At 34.5% G+C, this 12,281-nt stretch overlaps 1 protein-coding gene and 1 long non-coding RNA gene across 8 annotated transcripts; one reads left to right on the top strand and one right to left on the bottom strand.

The window, feature by feature from the left end:
* The first annotated feature begins 882 nt into the window (after positions 1–882).
* On the top strand, positions 883–3,289 carry LOC104237970 (uncharacterized). Its single transcript, XR_713788.2, has 2 exons — positions 883–1,327; positions 2,884–3,289. It is a non-coding gene; the product is annotated as an uncharacterized lncRNA (long non-coding RNA).
* LOC104237968 (beta-glucosidase 11-like) lies at positions 2,415–11,660 on the bottom strand. 7 transcript variants are annotated; one of them, XM_009792215.2, is made up of 12 exons: positions 11,350–11,658; positions 11,191–11,254; positions 10,346–10,401; positions 9,508–9,583; positions 9,344–9,415; positions 9,119–9,206; positions 8,759–9,014; positions 8,092–8,207; positions 7,515–7,735; positions 5,249–5,271; positions 5,082–5,169; positions 2,415–2,842 (listed from the first exon to the last, which is right to left on the bottom strand). In XM_009792215.2, the coding sequence occupies exons 1-12, from the start codon at positions 11,521–11,523 to the stop codon at positions 2,814–2,816; spliced, it is 1,263 nt and encodes a 420-aa protein (XP_009790517.1). In that variant the 5' UTR covers positions 11,524–11,658; the 3' UTR covers positions 2,415–2,813. The 7 variants fall into 7 exon arrangements, with proteins under 7 accessions (XP_009790517.1, XP_009790515.1, XP_009790519.1 ...); XM_009792213.2 differs by lacking the exon at positions 2,415–2,842 and having other exon boundaries at positions 4,828–5,169; XM_009792217.2 differs by lacking the exon at positions 2,415–2,842 and having other exon boundaries at positions 4,828–5,169; positions 7,491–7,735; positions 11,350–11,656.
* Positions 11,661–12,281: the final 621 nt, after the last annotated feature.

The raw sequence follows: 12,281 nt of genomic DNA on the forward strand, positions 1-12,281 counted from the left end.
AGTAGCATTTAGTAAAGAATCTTACCATGTTGGTAGATCTTAGCTTCAGCTACACAACAGAGAGGAAGCGTAGCTATTTTTTAAATACCACCAATTACGGAGTTATTCCCACTAAAACCAGCCCTATTGGAGGCCACGCCGCGCATTTTTTTGTTAATTCAATCCACACTAACTGCAAATTGCAAGAAAACGTCTCCTTCACCGACCAATGAGTTAAGCAGTAAGCACACATTAAACTAACATTATGACCAAAACTTTAGCCAAGAGAAAAGCAAGCTAAGCACTGCCCCTTCAATATCTTTTTAGGTGAATGAATACACTTGCTAATTTGTAAAGTTCCTACGTACGCCAGATAGTTCCTTACCATTTTTTTTTAAGAATATGAAGGACCATTTGAAAATTCTTTAGTAATAACGTGTCTAATATAAGGTGGTTTTTCGTAAAGCTTAAGGTGGTTTTTCGTAAAGCTTAAGGTATTCTTTCTAAGATTTTTTTTTTGGTGGGGGGCCGGGGGGGATTTGTAAAACTTCTGAAAAGAATAATATCCATGAAAGTTTTATTTTACAAATTCTTTTTCTTCTAAAAATTGCTTTAATGAACTTCGACATAGAGTTCTAAGAGATAGAAAGAGGTTCTTCGTCACCTCAATATATAGGTTCTGCCCAAGATATGGTCCTTGACTCGTTCCTACCCAAATCATAATATCTAAGGCGGCTTTTAAAAAAAGAAGATTATCAGCAGCTGGTGTTTTGACCAAAACAATATGGATAACATGTGTTTGCACATTAACCTTTAAAACTTAACCATAATTAATATGCATTATATAAATTGATGCAAACACTGGGTGTGGATATGTATTTTGTGGGTGGGTAGGGTAAAATTTTAACGAGTGAAGGTGGTGATCTCCTGCAGGACTGTTTAGGTGCTGTGAGCAGCTTATTTTTGACCATGTTTGAATTTATTCTTACTTTTCTCTACTCACTCCCCACTTTCTCCACTCACTACCCACTTTCTCCATTTCCCCCCCTCTCCCCACTTTCCCCACTTTACCCACTCATGTTCCCCACTCTCCCCAAAAAATATTTCCTCCACCCACTCTTCATCATTCTCTCTACATAAAAACACACACACACAACAGAAAGAGGACGGACAACAAAAATTCGGAATTCCCCATTTCTCTTTCCTCAATAACTTTTCCCAAAAACGATAAAGACATATGGCCGATTATCTTTGATTTCAATTCTTAAGGGAATAATTTTAAGATTTTAGATCTGGATTTGGTATGGTTTAGCTGATTTTCCTTACAAATAGGTCAATTCAAGTCCAAGTAAGTATGTTCTCTTATTTCTGTATTTTTTCAGATCTGGTTTAATATAAAATCATGACTATTTTTCTAGCTAATAATCTTTTATTTTTTTTTATTTTTTTTCATTTTTAGCGATTATGTAGTGAAAATTGATGTGTGAAATGCATATTATATTAGATTGCTACTAGTAAAGTCATTCTTTTACTATCTCGAGTTTGGTCCCAAAAATAAGGAAATTGAAAACATCTGTTGTATTACAATCCTCCTTGATTTTCTAGGCCGAAAATTAGTTTAGGTTATCATAAAACTAAAACTAGGTGTAGGTAGGCAAAGTATACTATTGAGCATGCATATTTTGGAAAAAGCCATGGTTTAGGGTCTAAGGGTCTTTTCAATGGTCAAAAGTTATGGTGTCAGAATGAAATATTTGACTACTAACATTTAAATAAATTATATAAGCCAAAAGAAAGAAAGAAAGAGGAAAAGCATTTCATGTGGAAAAAGTTTGGAGATGGACAGTGTACCTATATATAAAGACAACATGTGTTTGGTCCAAAATGTAAATGATTAGAAGCATAGTCACGGGAGACAGACGTTTAGAATAACAAACTAGTACCTAATTTGGATGAGAAACAAGAAATTGCCTCTTTGTGTTTTGATTGATAAATTGATAAGGTTTTCGATTTAATTAAAAAATATTTTTTTACTTCATATTTGCATGTTATAGTTATTTCAATTTTCAGTTTCCATGTATTTTTTTTAATCATGTATATATTTTTTTTTAATAATTTCTTCATTTATGTGTTTCTTCACTTAAATGTGTGCTTCAATTTGTAACTTCAGTTTGTGCTGACATTTGTACTGTTCTACTTTTTGCTTTTGACACTAATATGTAGTAAAACTACGTGACTCCTTTTATATTGATGTGCATGTATGGACATTTGATGAGAGTAATCTTAAATTGGTCTTAAGAATAACCCCGAACATCCCTAGATTGCTTTAATTGAACATCCCTAGATTGTTTTAATTGAGTACAAATCTTTTAAAATAGAATTGAGGTGTGTCATGCCAAATAAAATCCCAAAACTCATGGCCCTCACTTAATTAATTTTAACTCTTTAAAAATCGAGGTGTGTCATTAATGAATTTTTCATGGTCGTCGCAAACTAATAAAAATGACAACACGTAAAATATCTTTACAGGGCAATATATGTAATTTAAATCCTAAAAGATGGCCCAACGTGATTAAGATAGTTGTCTCAACATTTTAACTTGCAAGAGTGTATTAACTTTCTGATTTGTTCAGTTCTTTGAAAGTGTTTTGCCAAATTTACAAGAGGCAAATAAACTTGACCTTCCATCTCTTCCAAAGATAACACCAAAGATATGATTCAGAGCTCTCTCTGCCTGCATCTACAGTCAATAACTTTGTTATAAGAGGTTTACCTTACAGCATCAAGACCACTCCCAATGTAGGCATGCAAATATTCTATTCTTGCTGTGTCATTTAGTGTACCATTACGCGAGTCTTTTGACCTGCCAAGACAAATCATTTAGCATCTCCACTTTCACTTCAGGAAGTTGAAGAAAGTCACAAGATTATGCTAACATCCTGAAATCTTACATTTGGAATTCAGAGGAAACTACAGTATAGCAGATATTGCAACTACAAACTTCATCATATTTTTCCAGAATACCCCACAACAGGAAGTGTGGGGGGGAGTGTACAGGGTGCTGAAATGTTGAGAGGTTGTTATTTAAGGGAGATCAAGCTTCCAAGATCATCATATAATCGCCAAGTTCTTGAAAATAGAAAGATGTGGATACAGTTTCTTGTTCTGACTAAGTCGAAATCATGGAAGTAGTGTTCTAGGGATATATATGAAGAAAGATCGCTATTTGAAAATGACTGTGTTTAACGCCTTAGCTTATTTTGAAAAGTACTTTTGTCAAAAGAAATTTAAGAAAAGTATATTAGAATAGTGGTCATTTGCGTTTGGCCAAATAATTTAAGAAGAGTTTTTTTTAGTATTATCGAAATAGTTTGGGTATCTTTCCAAAAAGTGCTTTAGAGTATCAAATTAAGACATGTAGAAATTTGTTAATACAATTATTTTTATTAAATAGATAAATGATTTGAATTTATTTTATGAGAGGCTTTAATTAAAATATTCAATTTCTTTTAATTAAAAAGTAACAAATCATATCATCATATCATATCAATCATATTATTACACTAAAAATAGGAAGCTCTAAAGGTCAATCATATCATATTATATTTATATACTAAAAGTAGTAAGCTCTAAATGTCAAAGTTGAGTTACCAAAAAGTCCATAAAATTGAAGGACTATTTTACCCATTAACTATATAAATATTACTTCAATAATATTCTTGTACAAAAAGGTAAAGTACTAAAGTCACCTTCCAATAAATATTAAATTTGTACTTAATGCAGCCTATTCAACTCCTAAGTATTCCTTTCATCTTCCATACTTTATTGCAAATGTACATACTATCTCAACCTTTAGAATGCCCATTCAATGTTTACTCCTTTGAGCTTCCAACAATTATTATAGATTCATGTATTTCAACATTCTCTCCTTCTTTCATTCACTTTACAAAATTGGACAATGAAATCAATTAAGCAATTCTTCTTACTGTGAGACCATTTGTCAATTGGAGAAATGGTCATTAACCATTTGTTCTTTTCATTTGGCATACCTGCTAACTGTCTATAACACATAATACCAATCTATAGTTTTCAAATGAGGTAATATTTTTTCTTTTCCTGTTAGTTTTACGAGTCTCGCGCAAATTTTACAATTGTTCATGTTTTTTATACAATATTTCCATAGTCTTTATCATGAAAATGACTATCTTTTGTTATGAAAAGTTTGGCTACTATACTATCCTTATTGATTATCAGTGAAAAATAACGTTAAGTTTGTTATTTTCCTTTTGTTGTATTATTCAAGTGTTAGACTAATTACCAAGCCCATTAGTAGACTTAACTTCTTTACTTCCTCTTCTATTTACTTTTACCATTAAGAAGTCATGGGTTATGTGAAAGGGCTACTACGTAAATCAAATATATTGTTATTAACTCATTTCATAAAGAGAAATCTTAGATTATAGAAACAAATAATCTAAGTAAAGAGGGTGAACGATAGTAGGGCGAACGATATTACTTACAATGCACAGTTAACTGTTAAATTATTTCATAAGTCAATTGTTATCATTTGAATCCAAGTTTCAATGATATATAAGTAGAAGAATATAAGACAAGTAGAACATAATTCAAATCTCTTATAAACCAACTATCATTCGGTAGGATTTAGGGCACTATAATTATTACATATCGAAATTAGTTTGGGTGGGAAAAAGAAAAATTAAGTATTTGAATACATTTGATATACATCCATTTTATAGAACTTTTAACAAATCATCTAGATATTTTTGGATATTTTCAATTTTAAAAAGTTTGTAACAATTGATAACAGAAACTAGTAAAATCAAAAAGGAGAGAGAGAGAGATAGCATCTTTATGGAAATTTGATCACACATTTGTTGTCGATAATTCATGAGCTTTGTGTTTGACCGTGTCGTTGGGATAGTTTGGTAACATAAATTTTTCGCAAAAAACAACTTCTGCTTCTACTAAGGAGAAGCTACATTTTTAAGGCAAAACAATGCTGAGCACACAAGTGTAAGAACCCACAAATTGTGTGCAAAAGCATAAAATCAAAGGAGAGGACGTGATTGGAGATGACGCACCATTTTCCTGAATGTAAATCGGCGGGTTGCCAAAAGCCTCTTTTAAGTACTCCAGAAATTCATAAAGACCAGAAGGTATCACTGGATACTAAAGTCAAATAATGTTTAAGTGAAAGAACGTGTAAATCTTGAAAACATCACATAAGAACTTATATTAGAGGCTTCACCTGATCTGCTGCCAATGCCTCAACTGCAGGAACTCAAAATAGATAAAATTAGTGAGCTCACTGACATCATCTAATCCATCATAAGCAGATAAAATAATAAACTATGGAAAAGATAATTTGAATGAAGTCGGATAAACATCCAGATGAAACTGAGTTAGCTAGCAGTTAAAATATGAGAGTGATCTTTATTTAAGGTGTGTTTGGCATGGCAGGAAATATTCTTATTTTCTGGTGTTTACAACAACAACAACAACCCAGTATAATCCCACACGTGGGGTCTGGGGAGGGTAATATGTACGCAGACCTTACCTCTACCCCGAAGGGTAGAGAGGTTGTTTCCAGGAGACCCTCGACTCAAAAAGCAACAGAAGCCGATATATTAGTACCATAAAAATGCATAATAAAATAATAGCAATACAATAATAGCAATACAATAGATATGAAATACAGAATACGGCATACGAAAAAGATGACTGGTATAGTAAGACTAGCAGGTAAAGCCCTGCATCAATAGATGACCAATGACATTCTTAGTCTAACTCCTAACTGGCTAGTCTCACTCTATTGTGATGTAGAAATATTTACAACTCTCCCCTAACCTACAACCTTAATACTCGACCTCCATAATTCCCTGTTAAGGGCCATGTCCTCAGTAATCCGAAGTCGCGCCATGTCCTGTCTGATCACCTCTCCCCAATACTTCTTAGGTCGTCCTCTACCTCTCCGCGTGTCCACTACAGCCAGTCGCTCACACCTCCTCACCGGTGCATCAGTGCTCCTCCTCTGAATGTGCCCGAACCATCTGAGTCTTGCTTCCCGCATCTTGTCCTCTATGGGGGCCACGCCCACCTTCTCTCGAATATCTTCATTCCTAATCTTATCCATTCTTGTATGCCCGCACATCTACCTCAACATCCTCATCTCCGCTACATTCATCTTTTGGATGTGTGAGTTCTTTACCGGCCAACACTCAGTTCCATATAACATGGCAGGCCTAACCACTGCTCTATAAAACTTACCTTTTAGTAACGGTGACACTTTTTTATCACACAAGACTCCCGACGCTAACCTCCACTTCATCCACCCCACCCCTATACGGTGTGTGACATCCTCGTCAATCTTCCCGATCCCCTGAATAACCGATCCAAGGTACTTGAAACTACCCCTTTTGGGAATGACTTGAGAGTCAAGCCTCACTTCAACTCCCGCTTCCGTCGGCTCAACTCCAAATTTGCACTCGAGGTATTCCGTCTTCGTCCTGCTCAACTTGAAACCTTTAGACTCAAGAGCATGTCTCCAAATCTCTAGCCTCTCGTTGACGCCGCCTCGTGTCTCGTCAATTAGAATAATGTCATCAGCAAATAGCATGCACCATGGCACCTCCCCTTGAATATGATGAGTCAGTGCATCCATCACCAGGGCAAATAGGAATGGGCTGAGCGCAGACCCTTGGTGCAACCCCGTAATAACTGGAAAATGTTCAGAGTCGCCTCCTACTGTCCTAACCCGAGTCTTAGCTCCATCATACATGTCTTTAATCACCCTAATATAGTCAATCGGGACCCCTTTATCCTCTAAGCAGCTCCATAAGACCTCCCTAGGAACCTTATCGTACGCTTTCTCCAAATCAATAAACACCATGTGAAGATCCTTCTTCCTATCCCTGTACTGTTCCACCATCCTCCTAATAAGGTGGATAGCTTCTGTGGTAGATCGTCCCGGCATGAACCCGAACTGGTTGTCTGAAATAGACACCGTCCTTCGCACTCTCATTTCTACCACTCTCTCCCAAACTTTCATGGTATGACTTAGTAATTTGATGCCCCTATAGTTGTTACAGCTCTGGACATCACCTTTGTTCTTATACAACGGGACCAAACCCCTATGGTGTTTGGTTGCGAAAAATATTTTTCAGAGAAAACATTTTCCACCAAAAGGGAAAAAAAGACTTCCCTCACCTTTGGGCGGCAGTCATTCTCCTTCACAACTATCTGAACTCCTAACTTAATATTTACCGCTTTAACCAACATTTTAGACATTATATTACCAACTTTTAATACTCAAAAGTTTCATCAAAACAGTATTCAATTTGCTAATACTTTTATTAATCTTTGGTAAATGTTTTTTTCTCGGAAAAATATTTTCTATTCTCCAACCAACAAAACACCAAAAAACTTTCTAAAAATAAGTCATTTGCCAAAAAATATTTTCCAAAAATGATTTCCATCATACCAAACACAACCTTAGAAAGCACTGGATTTCGTACGTGAGATATCTGCTTCTATGTCAGCACCAAAGTCCCTGGTATTCTTTTCAATGCTGGAAGACCTGTCCTTAACAGATGCTGTCCTATAGTGGTTTAGGCCTATGAAATCAACTGAGCCCTTAACTAGCTTAGCCTCATATTTGCTGAAGGTTGGAATTCTTGTCCCAGCAGCCTTCTTCATTACAGAGGGATAGTCTCCAAATATTAAAGGATTCATTATCCTGCAGCCAAAGTCGGAAAAGGAAAATATGGTAAACAAACATATTGCTTGCGACTATAAAAACGTTGAGTTGTATGTCCATCTTCTCATCAAAAAGCAAAGCTTAAGTTGTTAGAGAAAGCACACTTTTATGATTTTTCTTGATAATAGGAGATGACGAACTTGAAACCAGAACGTCTGTTTGCTTTGCTGAATTCTGTGACCACTCATTTAAAAGTTGAAGTTTTTCAAGAGAGCACAGGTTTATATACTTAATTATGTCTTTTAAAACAAAACCTGTAATATTGATACGGCTGCTAGGCAAGATTTTACATGTCAGAAATACTTTTAATCAGCCAATGAAATTCTAAAACTCACCAACCAGTATAAAATTCATTAGCTCTTTGTGCTGCATTTACATCATCCCCTGAATTTGTGTAAGGAACACACCAAAAACCATATATACTAAATCCCACAAAACCATGTTGGGTGGACTGCATTGCAAAAGTTTTGCTCTCATTAATAAGCACATGTCTTAAAGTAAAGTTGTTCACTCACAAGTAATAGAAGGAGCTGGAAATGAGAAAGGATATGCTTACATGACCCCACAAAGACCAGTACTTTCATCAAAGAAACAAGAGTAGAGAAGAAGGAAAAAAGTTTTCCTCAAAGCAAGGACTTAAGCCATATAATGCCAAACATCTAAATTAGTTTACACAAATGTGCCGCACATAGTACTAACTGCGAATGAAATGAATATTTTAATATTTTTACTAAATTCAAATAAATAAATACAAATATTAGATAAATTATTATTGAGCAAACTTATTACACAATCAACCTTTATAGCATAACCAAAGAAGGAAAATGAAGTAATAAAGTTGCCCTCCCTATATTTGTAATAAATCAAACTATAAGAACAGAAATGCTCAAACTAACCTCAGAACAAGCACTAAAACACTAAATCATTGAGACTTCAATAACCATACAGATGAAAGTTATTTTACTGACCAGTTTGTTTCTAGATTGAATCTTTGAATCATACCTTGTAATTTCCCCTGTACAATTTCATTGCGGATGAATGTGCAAGCAACATGTTATGAACAACAATATAAGGCTCAGTAGATGAACTGCCTCTAGAACAATTAAACCCAAAAGGTGGGGAACAACGTCCCGGTGGGGTGATGCCATTATCATAACCTCCAATCGCAAATATATTGGCCTCGTTAATGGTGGTCCAATACATCACCCTGTCACCAAATTCCTTGAAGCATACCTCTGCATATGCAGTAAAGTCCTTCCTAAAGTCGATAGCAAATTCTACTACTGAAGTTAATCGTATCTGATGGCCTGATACTAAAACTGATATATGAGTAAACAGGTTAAAAATATGATATAGACATACACAATCTTTCGGCTTAACCATCCCCCGTATTCATCTTCAAGTAGCTGTGGTAGATCACTGTGAAATAGTGTAACATGTGGTTGAATACCTGCAATATTAACAGATACGAAAGACTTTTAATGCACTCTTCAGAGGAATCTCGAAGTGCAGTTTTTTGCTTTTCTTTTTTCTCTATTATGTGTAGTTGACAAAATGTGCTGAAATTGCCAAGAAATTTGGTATGACCGTGGCTGATAAGTTCATCAATGTAATTGTTGTAAAATTGTAAACCCTTTGGATTTACAGGTCCTCTTCCACCTGGAAAGAGAACAAACGCGGCATCAAAGAGGGTGGAAATAAAAGGAAATAATATGAGGTGTTTTCACATAGTATCAAGGGGCTAAACCTACCAGGTATAAGTCTAGACCATGAAATAGAGAACCTGTAGGCTTCTAAGCCTGTGTCAACCATGAGTTGGACATCTTCCTGCAACGGAAATTTGATGAACTCAAACTACCTTTCTTTAGGAAAAACCTGACTGAATTCAAGTGCTACCAACTTTTTACAAGATGTAGAAAAGAATGAACCATTTCTTGAAGACCTTAAACTAAATATAACAGACACTTAGTGGTACGCCAAACCTAAGATTATGCTATTTCTTTAGGAAAAACCTGATTGAATTTAACTGCTACCAACTTTTTACAAGACGTAGAAAAGAATGAACCATTTCTTGAAGACCATAAACTAAATATAACAGACACTTAGCGGTATGCCAAACCTAAGATTATGCTATCGTGTGAAGGACCTTAACTATGTAAGATCAATTTTAAGAAGCTTAAACAAATACTTCAAGAGTAAGGCTTAAAGAGCTAGAGACTTAGTTAAATCTTTCTCTGGCATGTTGTTAAGAGAATTGGAAGATAGGAACTTGTAGTCATTCCACAAACGTTGCAGTTGTAAAATACAATAATCAAGAAGTTCAATTGTATCTGAATCCTAAGCATGGAACTGAATAGTTCTTTCAGTTGCTTTTCAAGGTAATAATGTTCCATATTCTACATCGATAATTCCTTGTTATACTTGTTTGTTTTCTGTCGGATATCAATCAAACTTCTATGCCAACTACCTCTCTTGTAACTAGTGATAGTACAGAACCATTTGTTATATCATGTTACTTTGTGTACACCTTGATTTTGTTATATCATGTTACTTTGTTATATCAGATTGAAACAGAGTCATTGTATACACCTTGTATTTGTGGTACAGATCACATGCTATGTCTCCATTGGCTCCACCGGAAAAACCTGGAAGCAAAAACTTGAAATATCATCAGCCAATCTGCATTAATGTAACTCATAGCATGTATTTCCTAATAAAGAGATTTTAAATTTCTAAAAGAAAGAAATGTTCCACTTATAAATGATAGTCCAAATTGTATATCCACCTGTTCAAATGTACAACAATCAGTAGTAGTTTACCAATTTTCTGCATCATTTGTGCATCACCGAACAACTTCAGTTTGGCGAGAAGCAAGTGATTTATAATAAATGAGCGAAATTCTAAAATTAGGTAAGAAAATAAAAAGAGGATGTGTTGGCTTTGTCACAAGGCCATATATTATGATTATGCTTTAAATTATTGAAGAGTAAAATGGGCTTAAAATCTCAATTTTCTTTAACTTGTTCTCTGGTTACTCCACTACCATAGATGGGAAAAAAAGACATTTCAGTCACGATGGAAGGGGCTGATGAGAGCGGATTTAGGAGAATGACTAACAGACTTCTAGGTGGCAAGCTTCAGAAGAAAGGGTTCATATGACACTTAAGGCAAATACCACATTGGAAATGAAGAAGAAAACAAGTGCTATATAAGACCGTACAAGTTCACATAGTATCTTATGCTTTTGGGCTTCATATGACATAGCTCAAGTGACAAATCCAAAGAGGTCAGTCGCACCAAGACGGACAATACATACCATGATTTGGGCTATAAGACAAACTATCACTCAAATTCAAGATTAATGGGACTATAAAGAGGTCAAGGATGCAAAGCGAAAAAAGAAACAGAACTGGATTGATTTTAAGAATACAGACCAGCATGAGCAAAAGTGTCCCAAATGCTAGGTGTCCTTCCATCTTCAAATGCTGCCCCTTCAACCTTTTCTCAAATATAACCAATCAAAGAGTAAACACTTACTATTCATCAATTAAAAACTGATCAGTGAAAAAAGAAGAAGAAATCTTTTAACTGACTTGATAGGCAGAAGTTCCAGCACCAAAAACAAAGCCAGGAGGGAAGTCAGCTCTGCAATAATGGTCTGTACCAAAGACTGTCACCAATAAACATTGGATTGAAACATAGTTGGATTGCAGATTTCGGAGCATCATTCTTAATGGGTGACTATTATTAACTCCTCTTACCCACATATACCCTCAAGACTTATTGTATTTCTTGACCCGTATATTTGTAAGTTCCAGTAAACTTTGAAAGACAATAATGGAAAGAATCTTTATCACTTTTCTGGTATAGCCCATAGTTACAAAGAGAGGGGACAAACAAGAAGTGTATGATAGGGACATTCTCCAGCAAGAGAGAGTTGAAAAAACAAATTTGAAGTGTTAGGGGTCGCTTGGTAAGAATAATGTTAGAAAGTGATGTACTAGTAAAGATCATATTAGTTATCCATGCACGCTCATATATTTTTTATTCATCGTTTGGTTTAATGTATTAAAGTATTGTATAATTTTAAAAAGAATTATTTGTTTACAAAAATACCTTTATAATCAGTCCATTACTTTATTATTTTAAAAAAACATATGTTGATGAATATTTTTATATAAAAAGATTTTTAAAAATATTATTTGATTTATCTACCTATAATATAGTATAGAATTGAATATTTATTTATTAAAAAAAATATGCTAAGTATTTATTTAATTACTAGGGATATAATTTTATTTTTCACTTTCTTAGATTATTTCAAACTATATAATGGTATATTTTAATCAAGCATAAATTTTAAAGGACAATTTTGTTTTTAACTAAGTAATGCATGCATTAAAACTCATTGCATTGTTAATACCATGGTTTCTTATGCATTAGTTATGCATAGGATAATATCAAATAGGGTGTATAACTAATGTTTGCATAACTAATGCATAGATTCAAAAAGTGTACCAAACAA

Source organism: Nicotiana sylvestris, chromosome 9 (genome assembly GCF_000393655.2).
Source record: "Nicotiana sylvestris chromosome 9, ASM39365v2, whole genome shotgun sequence".
In the NCBI taxonomy this organism is placed as follows: Eukaryota; Viridiplantae; Streptophyta; class Magnoliopsida; order Solanales; family Solanaceae; genus Nicotiana; species Nicotiana sylvestris.